Below are 16,683 nucleotides of genomic sequence, written 5' to 3'. Positions count from 1 at the left end.
TTTAATGTAGTATAAATGTTTCATTACCGAAAAAAGTAAAAATATGCGACAACTCTTGTTGAATGCCCGGACGATATAGCTGCTGTGGGCGTATGTTTCGTTGCCTGGCAGCCTATCTTTTAACTCATCTTAAAGCGAGAGCCTCAACCAGAATGTGAACACTGTCATGTTCCTTTGACAGTTAAGCACATTTTGATTGAGTGCAAGCATCTTAAGGATATTAGATCTAATCATTACCGTTGCCAGTCCTTATATCAATTATTTGCCCAACCAGGTCAATATTGTAGATTACTAGAATTTTTAAAAGAGACAAATTTTTTCACAAAATTTTAATTATATATTTGTAATTTTCATTTGTTGTATTTTAATTATATATAATACATAAAATGTTGTGATAATTGTTTTTAATTGATAATCTCTGTGATATTTGTTTTTATTTATGTATATAGATTACTATTGTGATTATTATTTAGTTTGTCTTGTATAAATCATCATATGTTTGGCGCAATGTAGCCCGGTTGGTGCTGACGTGCCATAAAACCACATTTCATTCATTCATTCATTCGCATTGTTTTAGTGTGCCGTTCTAAATTCCGTGGTACACTTAGGAAGATCTGTGCCGCGACACACTGGTTGAGAATCACGGAGCTATAGCATTTACTTTGATATTTTGGATAGCTTGTGTTGCCTTCTTTTAAACACTTGATAGGTTTCAGCAACAATTGGTAGGTTCTGCTAAGAATAGAAATTATAATAGTCTTTGAACTGCTCAGCTACGCTATGGTATTAGTTTTATAATAGAAACAAAATCTTATTACTTTTCAGACTGATGAAAATGCAGTTGTGAAAACCCAGAGTACTACTTCAAAATATTGTGATGAATCTGCCTGTCCTAATGTAATTCAACCAAAAGAATCACAAACTATAGAACAAACCGAGTCTAACCAGACTTTCAAGCATTGTAAGAGTTTTGAAGAAACCAATTTCCACAGTCTAACAGAGGTTAAGAGATATGAAAAAACTATTCCAGTTGTAACTGCTTCAGAGGAAACTTGTCTAAAGAAGTGCCACGCAAAGTTGGATGTTTATAATGATTCGGTCAAACACTTAGATATATGTTATTCATGCGAAATGAACACCTCTGGGTGTTTTACAGGATGTCGCAATTTTCATTGTGGTGCTGAAAATTGTACTCATTCTCTGGTGTGGCAAGATGGTCAATTACAATATTCTAACTTACCTCAAGAGGAGTTAAATATTAGCAAAGATTCTATTATGGATACCAGAGACTCTCTCGAAATATACACATCTGGTCAATTCACACAAGAAGAGACAGATTATATTCCTCACACTTCGGTTTTTTCACGGAGGAAGTCAATTGCCAATATTTCGCCATTGAACAGCCCATGTAAAGATGAAACAGAAAAGTCTATTTGTTTTAACATGACCTCACCAGCTCAAAAAGGTGGTGAGAATAATAGTGACTCTCTACTTCGTACGGCTCTAAGGAGGAGTTTTGAAAAAAAGGCCTCAGAAAAGAGTGACTTTCCAACTCCAAAACCCTGTAAAAGATTTACTCTACAATCCCAAAATAAGGAGACTGACTTTGATTCTGTTCAGCTTGATAGTGGTACAGTGGATCTTGAGAGCCATGTTAGCACTGTAGAGGAAGAACTGTCTAAAAGACCGCCACATTGTCGCCTCCCAGTTTCAGCTGATGTAAATATTGATATGGATTCAAGTGACTCTGAATCTGGTGTTCGTCCAAATAGTTTGCCACTAGAATCTTCTATGACATATATTAATATGTCTGGCACAGGTGCATTCAGTCTGGCTCGACGTCCACTGCCTCCCAGACCAAGAGACATTCATGAATGCAGTGTATCAAATATTTTCCATAGTTGCAGTATGGGTGATATGATAATGTTGAATCATGACGATGAATATAATTACATTAATAATGATGACCAAACTCAGATTTCTACATGTGAATCTATGGCTTCTAACGTGCAAGTTAAAAAAAGGCTTCAGAACCAACAAAAACCATTAGTGAAAAGTCATTCGATGACAGCTATTCAAGATTTAGCCAGTGTTCCAGGATGGTGTTCCAGTATTAATGAAGAAAATGTAAGTAAAAGTTTTATGTAGTTGATTTAATTTTCCAATACTGATCCAAGGCAACTGTTTAAAGATGCATTATGTGAGATTTAGACAAAGAGGTAAGAATTTTCGCTATAATAGTTTAAAACTAGATAATGAAAACTTAATATATATTGAAAATTTCAGTCAAATTACTTCTTTCTGAATGAAGTTATGGCTGTTTGGAGAATAGTTGAGTTTTGATTGTCATTGCTATCATCATTGTTAAGATAGTAAACAGAGTCTTGATTATTCACTTTTATAGGCCGACATGGAAATGTGGTCGTATATTCCCGTCACCCCGGTCCGTCGGTCCCCAATTTCTTGTACACACTCTACAGACTACATTTATCATCTGATTTTTTTTTTAAATTGATATATGTTGTTTACATTAGTGAGATGAAGAAGCCTATTTAATTTAACCATGGCCCTTGGTTCACTTTGTCCTTGTGAACTAGGCTGGTCCTTATTTGTGACCCTCCAGCACAAAACCGATCGGATGTCGCACGGCTCAATTTATAGAAACACGGCAAAATACACTATATGGGTCAAAACTACCGAAAAAATTTTTTTTATCACTAAACACTGCAAAAAAGCATCTTTTTTTCATTAAATGAATCGTTTTTGTGAAAATATAATAAAAAATGCATAAAAAAAGGAATTTTGTTGAGGCTGAGAAAAAAAAGAAACGTAATTCTTCTATTGCCAGTTGCATAAAATGAGCTTACTTTGCAGCACTTGTATTTTCCTTGCTTGCCGAATTACCTTGGCCATGTTTGCTGTGGAAATGTAGGATGATGAATCCTCTTTCTAAATATAATATCATATTTGAAGTCGGAGACTTTTGCACCAATCAAAGCAATCTTAATTAACCTGTGGAAAATAAACAAATTTGCTTGTTGCTAAACAAGGAGGAAATCCTCACAATTGATTGGTGGACCGAGCCTTGCGCATGCGTAAGTAACTCCCTTGTACTATTTCCAATCTTGTGTCGAGCAATCAAAGAAATGTCAGGGAAATGTCAAAATTCAGCCTATTTAATGTTTGATTATTTGGAATATGATACGTGAAGTAGTATATTGGGAATAGTGATTCTTATGAATCGCAGGGCGAATTAGACCCACCAAAAGCGACTTCGGTTTGTTCATGATGTCGAAGAATGAAGTTTTTATCTTTTGAGAATCAGTCCTATTATTTATTAGTTTATATTGTTACACCGGAGAATGACAAAAGTTGAATAGGAAAAAAGTTTCGAAATTCAGGTGAGTTAACAGTTAATTTCTTATCTTTGTAAAATACTTTTGATGTCATTTCCCCATGACTCTTTTGTATAGGCTTATTTCTTTTTTTTTTTTTTTTATAATATTTAACACAGTAGCCATGTAGCCCTACAGTATGATATTGATAAGATATTATTTATAGTGTTGATTCTTTAGGGGAATATCTCATTATGAAATGATAGGGATCATAAAGTTTGTCTACATCAGAGTCAGAGAACATATTGCTTGGAGATTTGCTGAGACACCAATAACCACAGCCTAGTTAAGTTTGAATCTGATATTTCCACCAGAGATTTACTTTTAAAACTTAAACTGTGATAAGGCATGTTCAATTGAATCGTAAGCACAGGAGGACCGCAGTATATGCAAACAAAACCAATAAGACAAAGCGATATACAAGCTACAAATATCAAATCAAGTGAATGATTCTGGGGCCAACCGTATGGCATATGTGTCTACTGCGCTGTACAGTCCAGGGCAAGTAATGATACAGACTTCACTCAAAATGAAAAAGAAAACAATGATTTACAAGAAAGATCCAATAGAAATGATGCTACTGTATCTTGACAGTGGTTGTTTCCTGAAGGCGTTTTTTGATGGTGAATATCAAAAAATTAACAATAATAAATGTAATAATTAGTGCTCCTACGGTTAGGACTTATAGTTATTCGAATAACCGTAGCTATTAACCAGTTAGTAACCGTTTAACTGCATAGTATCAATTTTAAACATAAAACAGAGCTTGTCGGGAGGTGCGAGTCATTAGTCGTGCGCACGCTATACTCGCCTAAAAGGCATTACACGCGCAAAAACTTCAGGAATTTTTTCATATAAATGTACATTTCTTTAATGAAAATTTAAACTATCAAAGGCCGTAGTTATTTGTTTACCTGGTTAACTTGGTTCATTTGAAACATTTTTTAATTCAATATATATCTACGATTATATACAAAACAGTACTCTGTTTGCCTTCGTACGTGACATATGGCGATAATATTACGATTACACAATGTTACTAAGAATAGAATAAAGTAAATTGGAAGTTGTCTATTGACTGGACAATAAAGAAATAATTCCTCGCTTGCAAATAGAATTTTTATGATTGGTTAATTTAACTAAAATCCAAAGTAGAATTCTCGCGAGAAATTACGAGATATGAAACGTGTTGAATGTAGTAACGAATCTACTATAATGTCATTTTCTAGCCTTTATGATTATATTTTGAATGGTGGTTACGTTTTTAAACAAGGTAGAATATAGTTAGAAATGCTGAAAAGTATTTAGATTGGATTAACAATAGCTGAAGTCAGAACCAGGTCCGTTGACTTTGCCTTATGACTACGACGAGTGCTATTAATAGTATTTTTTTCTTAGCAGTCGACATTGTAGGACGACTGTTACATTCTAAGTTTTGTTATAAAGAGGAATATAATTAGACACAACTCTATACAGGAGCAAAGCCCACCAAAGAGAACATTCTTCAGTGACATTGACACAGGGTATGTCTAAATAAGATGACGCCAATTTGTAATACTATAGGGGTTATTTTAGTTCTAAGAAAGGTGTTCTGTTTAATATAGAAGTTCTTTACCTACATGATGTGTGACGAAAACTAGGGTAATGAAGTAGCTTGCATTATTCTACTACTTTCTTAGACTAACTGACCGACAGTTATGTCAGTATTAAAATGATAACTGGATCATACATTGATGGATTCACTGACCAGTTGTTAGGTAAATTTCAATCTTCATTGAATATAATCCCCTGATAGAACACCAAATACACCGAGAAACAGTCATTTAATAATATATTTTCCTGATAGAATTCCAATGACACGTGACATATCGCTTCAAATTAGGTCAATAAACCAGTTCTAAATAGCGCTTACCGTTATGATTTTTTATTTATTTTATACACATTCTGACAAAGACTTAATTTTAAAAATATTGCTTTTATTGAAGGCTATATCATAATCGTTCGGAAATTTTATTTTAAAGCAGTTTCAAGTATGGTTGTCACGTGACAATTGTGCCGTACGTGTGTCTATCAATTGACGAATGAATTAAAACTTTTGCCAAGTTACGTGGCTAGTTAAATGATAGACAAAGACTACAAATTGTGTTATGAAGAAACGCCATGGTGCCGTATCAGCTTATTTTGTGTACGTACGGCATTTTCTGATACTGGCAATAGTTGAAAAATGCTAATATTTTAGATCATCGACTTATGAAAAGCGAATGTTTCATTGAATAAACGAAGACAGTAATTAATTTATTCTGGAATATTACTCGAACTTCAAGATGGTACATGAATTAAATATGGAAAATTTTCAAAAGGTGTACCTGTCGTTATTTTTGTGGTAATCACATACATTAAAATACGACATTCTCCACAACAAATTACCAAGAATTATTTTTGTTGAAGTCTAGTTATATTAAAGGGAATGGAGCTTATAATTAACCCATATCTTACGGGATCTCAATTGACCCAGTTCTGGCCGGTTTGTTTCAAAATGGATTAAGAACCCTGATGCTTACCCATCTCAAACATATTGAAACAGAATGTAGTTTGAGATTATTTTGGACATAATTCGTGATGTCATCATATCGCGATACGTATATCGCGTATCGGGTTGTCAATACGTATCGTATCGAAAATGAACTGTATCGACACAGCCCTAATTTCTAACGTTCTACGACAATGCGAAATGTCAAAAATCACCGAAGTTGTTTTTCGAAATTTTGCAGTAATGTTATCAATAATTATCGGATTTTGATATTTGATACATTTTGACGTAGCCGGAGACAAGGCACATAGCTACAGTTCCTTAGATTTTTTATTTTCAACGAATCTTCGGAGATATTACTATTAGGTGCCAAATTTTGAAAATTTAAATTTTTACAAAAACTTTTTTATTAATGAATATTTTTATGTGGTATTTTACCTAGGGTTAAAGAGTCATCTGATTTGACCAAAAATGGCAACATTTTTTGTCACCGTATTTTTCCTTGGCCCTCATTGGCTAATTTAGTTTTTCAGTCCTGGATTAATTATTTATTGTACGATTTGTAGAAAACAAAGTTCATATGCTCCGTGGTCCAAAATGTCATTTTTTTGTTACCAGTAAAGTTGCCTTTCGGCAACGGAAGTGACGTAAATTTAGCAAAAACTACAATTTTGACAGTTCAGTACCACTTTTTGAAAGCAAATATTATTTTTTTCAAATCTGGTATGATTGAAAGAGTGTGCCCTGTAAAGGCGCAGAAAACATCGGGCTCAGTTTTTTTAATTTCGATTTCGTTTTCGGGTCATTTTGATTTAAAGGTGAAAAAAGGTGAAAAAATGAGCTATTCACAACCCATTCAGGCGTTTCATATTTTAAAATATTTCTTCGCAACTTTCATAAACTTGTAGCAATAATCCATATGAAGAGAATGTATGTGAAAATTAGTTTGTAATATGAGCAGTTGTCGAGAAATGTCACCAGAAATTTTCGGCGCTATTGCACTTTCGTACCTCTACCAGTTCCTGTGGTCGTAGGAACTTGAAATTATTCGAGGATGTTACGGGGGACTAGCAATGACCACACACCAAATTTCAGCCGAATCGATCAATAACTTTTTATTTTACCGACCTTTTAATTTCTAACGAGAGAGAACTTTATCTGTTTGACGCCATTTGCTTTGTTTACTATTTAGACTCGAATAACAAGACACTAAGACGGAAACCGACACACTGCACTAGCTGCCTATCTCTGCAGTTCATAAAAATTAATATAATTTTCGTATACTTTAATTTTTGCGCGAAGCCACCATGTTCTATAAAATACTATTTGGTGTTGATCAGTGGATTGGCCTTTAGGTGTGAATATTGCCGTGACCTTGATTTTGAACTTGAGTCTTAACTTCCCATCCATATCAGGGCCTTTGCGTTTATGATTGCCGTGGCCTTATTTCTTACTGTATTTTCAAAGTTAATGTTCGAGGTGAAAGCAGAGACGACGTCCTTCGGAAAAGATGATTGGGTCAAAGTCGTAGGTCAAGGTCATGTTACAGAAAACTAAACTCAAACTTTTCAAAGTCATTTTTTGGACATTTGACCTTGACTTACGACCTTGACCCCGTAACCATTTTCGAAGGCTATCACCATGGCTTGAATCATGGACGTTTACCTTGGTTCTGTCACACACTGCTCGGTCAGAAAACGGTCAAACGGAGAGGGGCCCGTGTCCGAAAGGAAGTCAATGGGCGTGGTCAATGTGAAAGGTCGTAGTGACCTCCACTAGTCACCGTTAACCATCCGTGACCTTGACCCTGACCTAGAGTCCGAACTTCCCATCCATCTCGGACCCTTTGCGTTTATGCGTGCCGTGACCTTATTTCATTTTTGGGACAGGGCCAGGGTAAACGTCGATGGTTCAAGCCAAGATGATGGGCTTTGAAAATGGTTACGGGTCAAGCTCGTAAGTCAAGGTCAAATGTCCCAAAACTGACCTTGAAAAGTTTGAGTTCAGTTTTCTATAACATGACCTTGACCTACGAATTTGACCCAATTATCTTTTCTGAGGGACGTTGTCTTTGATTTCACCTCAAGCATTAACTTTGATAATACAGTAAGAAATAGGGTCACGGCAAGCATAAACGAAAAGGGCCCGAGATTGATGGGAAGTTTGGACTCAAGGTCGAAGTCAAGGTCACGGATGGTTAAAGGTGACTAGTGGAGGTCACCACGAACTTTCACATTGACCACGCCCTTTGACGTTCTTTCGGACACGGGCCCCTCTGCGTTTGGCCGTTTTCTGACCGAGCAGTGTGCGACAGGGCCAGCGTAAACGTCGATGGTTCAAGCAAAGATTATGGGCTTTGAAAATGGTTATGGGATCAAGGTCGTAAGTCAAGGTCAAATGTCCCAAAACTTACTTTGAAAAGTTTGAGTTCAGTTTTCTGTAACATGACCTTGACCTACGACTTTGACCCATTTATCTTTTCTGAAGGACGTTGTCTCTGCTTTCACCTCAAGCATTAACTTTGATAATACTGTAAGAAATAGGGTCACGGCAAGCATAAACGAAAAGGGCCCGAGATGGATGGGAAGTTTGGACTCAAGGTCGAAGTCGAGGTCACGGATGGTTAAAGGTGACTAGTGGAGGTCACCACGAACTTTCACATTGACCACGCCCTTGACTTCCTTTCGGGCACGGGCCCCCCTGCGTTTGACCGTTTTCTGATCGAGCAGTGTGCGACAGGACCAAGGTAAACGCCCATGATTCAAGCCAAGTTGATAGCCTTCGAAAATAGTTACGGGGTCAAGGTCGTAAGTCAAGGTCAAATGTCCCAAAACTGACTTTGAAAGTTTGAGTTTAGTTTTCTGTAACATGACCTTGACCTACGACTTTGACCTTTTAACTTTTCTGAAGGACGTTGTCTCTGCTTTCACCTCAAGCATTAACTTTGATAATACAGTAAGAAATAGGGTCACGGCAAGCATAAACGAAAAGGGCCCGAGATGGATAGGAAGTTTGGACTCAAGGCCAAAGTCAAGGTCACAGATGGTTAAAGGTGACTAGTGGAGGTCACCACGACCTTTCACATTGACCACGCCCATTGACTTCCTTTCGGACACGGACCCTTTGCGTTTGACCCTTTTCTGACCGAACAGTGTGCGACAGGACCAAAGTAAACGTCGATGGTTCAAGTCAAGGTGATAGCCTTCGAAAATGGTTACGAGGTCAAGGTCGTAAGTCAAGGTCAAATGTCCAAAAACTGACTTTGAAAAGTCCGAGTTTAGTTTTCTGTAAGATGACCTTGACCTACGACTTTGACCCAATTATCTTTTCTGGAGGACGTCGTCTCTGCTTTCACCTCGAACATTAACTTTGATAATACAGTTAGAAATAAGGCCACGGCAAGCATAAACGCAAAGGGCCCGAGATGGATGGGACGTTTGGACTCAAGGTCAGAGTCAAGGTTACGGATGGTTAACGGTGACTAGTGGAGGTCACCACGACCTTTCACATTGACCACGCCCATTGACTTCCTTTCGGACACGGACCCTCTGCGTTTGACCGTTTTCTGACCGAGCAGTGTGCGATAGGACCAAGGTAAACGTTCATGATTCAAGCCAATGTGATAGCCTTCGAAAATGGTTACGGGGTCAAGGTCGTAAGTCAAGGTCAAATGTCCAAAAAATGACTTTGAAAAGTTTGAGTTTAGTTTTCTGTAACATGACCTTGACCTACGACTTTAACCCAATTATCTTTTCTGAAGGACGTCATCTCTGCTTTCACCTCGAACATTAACTTTGATAATACAGTAGGAAATAAGGCCACGGCAAGCATAAACGCAAAGGCCCCGATATGGATGGGAAGTTTGGCCTCAAGGTCAAAATCAAGGTCACGGCAATATTCACACCTAAAGGCCAATCCACTGATCAACACCAAATAGTATTTTATAGAAAATGGTGGCTTCGCGCAAAAATTAAAGTATACGAAAATTATATTAATTTTTATGAACTGCAGTGTTAGGCAGCTAGTGCAGTGTGTCGGTTTCCGTCTAAGTGTCTTGTTATTCGAGTCGGTTTCCGTCTTAGTGTCTTGTTATTCAAGTCTAAATAGTAAACAAAGCAAATGGCGTCAAACGGATGAAGTTCTCTCTCGTTAGAAATTAAAAGGTCGGTAAAATAAAAAGTTATTTATCGATTCGGCTGAAATTTGGTGTGTGGTCATTGCTAGCCCCCCTTAACATCCTCTGAAAATTTCAAGTGCCTACGACCACGGGAACTGGTAGAGGTACGAAAGTGCAATAGCGCCAAATTTTCAATGTCACCTCGGAAATGACGTAATTTGGGCAAAAACTGTATTTATAGCCTTCGAAACAAATAATTTATTCAAAAGGGTCATATTTGTTATTTTTTTTTAATTTTAATATTTGATTCAAATCAACTAATAGAATGAACCCATACGATCATATAGATATCACAAAATGGTTTCTACCTTGTTCAGTTGTGGAGAAATAGACGATTTTCAACAGGTAATTTTTCAAGGTTTTTGGTCCATAAAAGTGTCAAATATTATTGATTTTTATAAAATTTTCACTGTGTGATACCTAACGCCATTTACGATTTCATTCAAGTAATTTAAGATTTTCATTATCACCGGAAGTAAGGTTATTTTGTCAAAAACTGTATTTTAGCCTTTAAAACATATTTTATTCAAATGAGTCTGATTTGTAATGTTTTTAAAATTATGATATTTGATTCCAATCAACAAATAGATTGAACCCATATGATCATACAGATACCAAAAAATGGTTTCTAACTTATACGGTTGCTGAGAAATAAACGATTTTCTACAAGTCACTGTTTAAGGTTTTTATACGCTCACATTCTCATGTGGACGTATATTGTCGTCACCCCTGTCCGTCCGAATGTCCGTCCACAATTGTTTGTGAACAGTCTACAGGTCACAATTTTTATCCGATTTCAATGAAACTTGAAATATAGGTTTATCACCCTAAGATCTCGGTTCCTTTCGATATTGGCATGTATCGGACTGTAACTTCATGGATTATGGCCCCTGATTTTACGAAAAATCACGTTTTTAGCTTGTGAACACTGTAGAGGTCACAATTTTTATCCGATTTGGTTTAAACTTGAAATGTATGCTTATAACCCAAAGATCTAGGTTCCTTTCGATATTCGCGCATATCGGAACATAACTTTTTGAATTATGGCCCCTGATTGTACAAAAAATCGCATTTTTAGCTTGTGGACCCTATAGAGGTCATAATTTTTATCCGATTTAAAAAAAACGTATTATTATATCTTCATTACGCCCTAGGGATGGCTGAGTTCGAATTTCGTGAAAATCAGCCCAAAACTGACAGACAAAATGGCCGGCCATGGTTCTTAAATAGCGTAAAAATATGGTATATCAAGGTTGTGGACCCTATAGAGGTCACAATTTTTATCCAATTTTGTTGAAACTTAAAAGGTAAGTTTATAACCCAAAGATCTTTGTTCCTTTCGATATTTGCACATATCGAATTGTAATTTCCTGAATTATGACCCTTGATTGTAGGAAAAATCACTTTCTTTTTAGCTTGTTCTCTATCCATCTCTCGAAAATGTGGGCGTATCCTGCCTGGCAGCCGCTGGTTGGTCTATGAAAGTGGCAATTATTATTCGATTTACATAAAATTTTCACCATGTGATGCCTTATGCCATTTCTGATTTCATAAAACTAATTTAACATTTTCATTATCACCGTCCGAAAGTAATGTAATTTTGTCAGGATCACTTACGTGTAACAAATGTGACATATGTTCAGTAATTATTATTATTATTGTTCCATTTGAGCATATGTCGGAAACTACTTGTCGGATCGATTCGATGTCTTCGGTTTTACTGGGAAAGTGGGTATGACTTATATTTTAAAGCTATTTCTAACGTTCTGCGACAATGCGAAATGTCCGAAATCACTGTAATTGTCTTTTTTCTAAATTTTGCCGTAACGTTATTGTCGAATTGTAATATTTGATACATTTTGACATAGCCGGAGACAAGGCACATAGCTACAGTTCTTTAGATTTTTTATTTTCGGAGATATTAGGCGCAAAATTTAGAAAATTTAAATTTTTCCGAAAAACTTTTTTATTAATTAATATTTTTATGTGGTATTTTACCTAGTATATGGTTAAAGACTCATCTGATTTGACCAAAAATGGCAACATTTTTTGTCACCGTATTTTTCCTTGGTCCCCATTGGCTAATTCAGTTTTTCAGTCCTGGATTAATTATTTATTGTTCGATTTGTATAAAACAAAGTTCATATGCTCCGGGGTCCAAAATGTCATTTATTTTGTTACCAGTACATTTTCCTTTCGGCAACGGAAGTGACGTAAATTGAGCAAAAACTGCAATTTTGACAGTTCCGTACCACTTTTTGAAAGCAAATAAATTTTTTTTTTAAATCTGGTATGACTGAAAGGTTGTGCCCTGTTAAGGCACAGAAATCATCGCACTCAGTTTTTTATGCACCCACATGGAAATGTGGTCGTATATTGCCGTTGCCTTGTCCGTTGTTAACACTCTACCGACTACATTTATCATCTGATTGTTTTGAAATTGATATATGTTGTTTGCATTAGTGAGATGAAGAAGCCTATTTAATTTCAATAACTTATGTAATTTTTTCTGAAGTTATGGCCCTTGTTTCACTTTGTTGCACCTTGTGAACGCTCTTAACGACAAAAGTTATCATCTGATCTGTATGAAATTTATATGCATCATTTAAATTAGTAAAACAAAGAAGCCTATTTAATTTCAGCAATTTCCGTTAATTACATCTAGAGTTATGGCCCTTGTTTCACTTTGTTGAATGTTGTGAACGTTCTAATGACAACAATTATCATCCGATCTGTTTGAAATTGATATGCATCATTTAAATTAGTGAAACGAAGAAGCCTATTTTGAATTTCAACAATTTCCGTTAATGTCCAATGGACATATAGATTGGATCCATACGGTCTTATAGATGTCCAAAAATGGCTTCTAGCATCTTCCCTTCTTGAGAAATAACCAATTTTGTTAGGATAACTTTTACAGATTGTTTTCCCATTAGAAAGTTAGCTAACTTATTGGTAATTAGTAACAAATTTTGTCAGGATCACTTTTTTGACATATGTAACACATGGTAACAAATGTATAGATGCATTTGATAATGCTAGATTTTTTTGATTCTGCATCTATTTGTGCAATGCTTATGTGGAAATCTGTTTAACGGTTTCATTGATACCGGAAGTGACATAAGTTCAAGGATATCGTGGCACCAGTGAAACCCGTCATTACTGCTTCACAGTTCTAGTGATGATTGTTTTTACCAAAAAAAACCCAATCATCCAACACGTTGACCGTTTTATTTTCCACTTAAGCATATTCATTGATACCAGAAGTGACATAAGTTCATGGATAACGTGGCACCGAAAGTGACATAAGTTCAAGGGTAAAGTGGCACCGATGAAACCCGTCATTACTGCTTCGCAGTTCTAGCATGGACCTTATAATACATGGACTGGCAACGGCTTAATAACCTAACCAGAGATGTGTGCCGCGCTGTAATTTGAGACATGTCACGGTAATTTGAGACGTGCCAATCACGACCAAACGAAAGTTGTTAACGAGTTATGTCCCTTTGCGGCATCTGTAGTTACCTGGCATGCGTACTGCTACATTATGAGTATAATGGCTTACAACACCTATAAATAAATCTGCGAGCCGTCGGATGTTTATATTTTATTGAATAATATGCCAATAAAATTAAACTTATTTTAAACAAAATTTCTCACTTTTTCTATCTAAAGAAACTGCGCCATAGTCATTAGTACTAGGCTTAGTACGAACTCCTATGTTATTTATCTTACAAGTCCCTGTGGTCAGTTAACCACGTGATGTTGTGTTCTTCCGGTTCTCTCTGTATTATTACCGCCATTAAATAGTCTTGTATTGTTTGTCGCTGTTTGTGTAATTAATCCAATCCGGTGATTATTCGCCGACTGTCGTGGTGGCTAGAGTTGGATCAGACTCCATTCTTCTAAAGGTATTAACTTTTCGTAAAGGAAAACATACTACATTTTCCCGGAAAAGGTAAATTTGTCTTTTGACAGCAAACGGGCGTACTTGATTCGTACGATAGATAACAATTTGCGTGTGGTTAAATCACGCATTTTTAGGACTTAATTTGGTGGTAAATAATATCCTGGTGCCATGGCCTCATCAACATTAAGAGCCCCTAAACAACGAGTACTTACCAAAACAGAAACTGTTACGTCATTTGAGTCATGGAAACAAAATTTAACTTACATTTTGTCCCTTGATGAAAATTTTGCGCCATATCTACGTGACGATTGTGTATGGCAAAAGAAAGGACGAGATAACCCAAACAGGGGTTTCACAGACGACGAGGGTGCAAATGGCAAAACAGCAAGACAAAAAGTTGTGCTCTTAGAATTAATGCTTGGTCAGATAGCCAATTACTGTCCTGTAATAGCCCGTGGAACCATAGTGAAACATTCTGTCAGCATTACCTGCGTGTGGCAAGCCATTCGGGCTCATTTTGGCTTTCAAAACAACGGTGCTCAGTTTTTGGATTTTACTGACTTTAAATTAGAATTGGAAGAACGACCTGAGGATTTATATCAGAGAATTGTGGCGTTTATTGAGGACAATCTACTTGTGGATGGGTGCGGTCTAAAACATCACGGTGATTGCATTGTCGAAGAAGAAATTACGCCCTCCCTTGAAAACATAATTGTTATAACTTGGCTACGCTTAGTCAATCCTGGTTTACCTAAGTTAGTTAAGCAAAAATATGCAACTCAATTACGTTCTGTTACACTTGCGTCGTTGAAACAGGATATTTCTCAATCGTTACCATCATTGTTAGACGAACTCGAAGTTAGTGAAGAGGTACGCTGTATGAGAATGGGCAGTTACGGTAGCGGTAAGCCTGTGCGTAATAAACCTTCCGGTAATTTGCTTGCACGTCACAGAAAATCGTGTCCATTGTGTCTTCAATCTAAAAGACCTGCTTCAGATCACTTCCTTAGTTTATGTCCGTATCTGCCGGAATCTGATAGGAAGTTTATGTCCCGCGCACGTCAAATTCTTGTTGATGACGAAGATGACACTTCCGTATCTAATGTTCCGATACACTGTGATGCTATCCAAGTTCTACCAACTTCGTCACGTCGAGTTCAAGTCAACCAGTCTCCGTATATGGATACATTTTATAACGAGCATTGCGTTCGCATCACCATCGACTCAGGCGCTGAAACCAATATGATCAGTCTACGTTTAACACTATTCCTAGGACTTACCATTCGTAAAAATTCTCAACATGCAACTCAGGCTGACGGGAAAACTCTACTCGATGTTAGGGGTGAAGTTCACTTTAATCTCGCTCGAGACGACCACATTCTTACTCTGAGTGCCTTGGTTGTTGAATCGCTAGACGTCGATTTATTGGGTGGAACACCATTTATGTCATTGAATGACATATCAATTCGTCCTTCTAAATATCAAGTTATTATCGGCGACACTGACACTTACTCTTATGGTACTACTCCCAATTCACAGGACACCACCGCTCGCTCTACTCATCCATCGATTCTTCGTGCCAGTGTTCTAACTACCTTATGGCCTGGCCAGTTTATCGAGGTCACTGTACCTGATAACATCAAAGACACTCAAGACCTAGCTTTGGAACCGAGACCAGATCTTTTTCATACCGATAGCGATGCCACTATAGAATGGCCAACACCTGCGCTCGTTCACAGTGTTGGAGGAAAAGTTCGCATACCTAATAATACTAATTTCCCTATTACCGTACGCCGCAATAGCCACTTTTCCCACATTTTGCCTACCTATACTCCTGCTAAAAACGACACCGGCGGATCATCAGCTGGAAAGCTGCCCTCCAACAATGGACCTCGTACATACTCCAAAGCTGTTCAGCTAGATCCCGATAATCTACTTCCCGAATCCACACGGCATCGATTTCAGGAATTACTACATACTTACGATGACGTTTTTCACCCTGAACCAAGAGGATACAATGGCGCATTTGGACCTTTTTCCGCTACTGTTAATATGGGACTGGTTTTACCTCCACAACGAAAGGGTCGCATTCCCCAGTATTCCAAAGACAAACTCGACGAGTTGCAACACAAATTCGACGAGTTGGAGCTATGTGGTGTATTCAAGCGCCCCGAGGATGTTAATGTTGTAGCAGAATATTTAAATCCCTCTTTCCTCGTCAAAAAACCGAACGGCTCTTATAGACTCGTCACAGCTTTTGCTGAAGTGGGCCAGTATGCTAAGCCACAGCCTTCACTAATGCCAGATATAGACTCGACACTGCGATCTATTGCTAGATGGAAATACATCATCGTTACCGACTTGTCGAACGCCTTTTACCAGATTCCGCTATCCTCAGAGTCCATGAAGTATTGTGGGGTTGTTACCCCCTTTAAGGGAGTTCGTGTGTATACTCGTTGTGCCATGGGTATGCCAGGGTCGGAGACTGCTCTCGAAGAGCTCATGTGCCGTGTGCTCGGTGACCTGATTCAAGATGGGTTTGTCGCTAAAATTGCTGACGACCTTTACTGTGGTGGAAACTCTCACGAGGAACTCATCTCAAATTGGCAAAAAGTTCTCACAGCCTTACAAAAAGCCCAACTTAGTTTGAAAGCTTCGAAAACTGTAATTG

General features: G+C 37.3%; 1 protein-coding gene across 4 annotated transcripts in view; it reads left to right on the top strand.

Moving 5' to 3' along the window:
* The window catches only part of LOC126828356 (uncharacterized), a 204,133-nt gene that overhangs the window by 86,466 nt on the left and 100,984 nt on the right, over nt 1–16,683 (top strand). For all 4 annotated transcript variants that reach the window (XM_050558097.2, XM_050558093.1, XM_050558092.1 and 1 more), the window contains exon 6: nt 826–2,127. In XM_050558097.2, the coding sequence (XP_050414054.1) occupies nt 826–2,127 (1,302 nt within the window). The remainder of the gene's footprint in view (nt 1–825; nt 2,128–16,683) is intronic.

This window comes from Patella vulgata, chromosome 7 (assembly GCF_932274485.2).
Source record: "Patella vulgata chromosome 7, xgPatVulg1.2, whole genome shotgun sequence".
Taxonomy (NCBI): Eukaryota; Metazoa; Mollusca; class Gastropoda; family Patellidae; genus Patella; species Patella vulgata.
The sequence above is the reverse complement of the archived record's forward strand: the minus strand, read 5'-3'. Positions and strand labels throughout refer to the sequence as shown.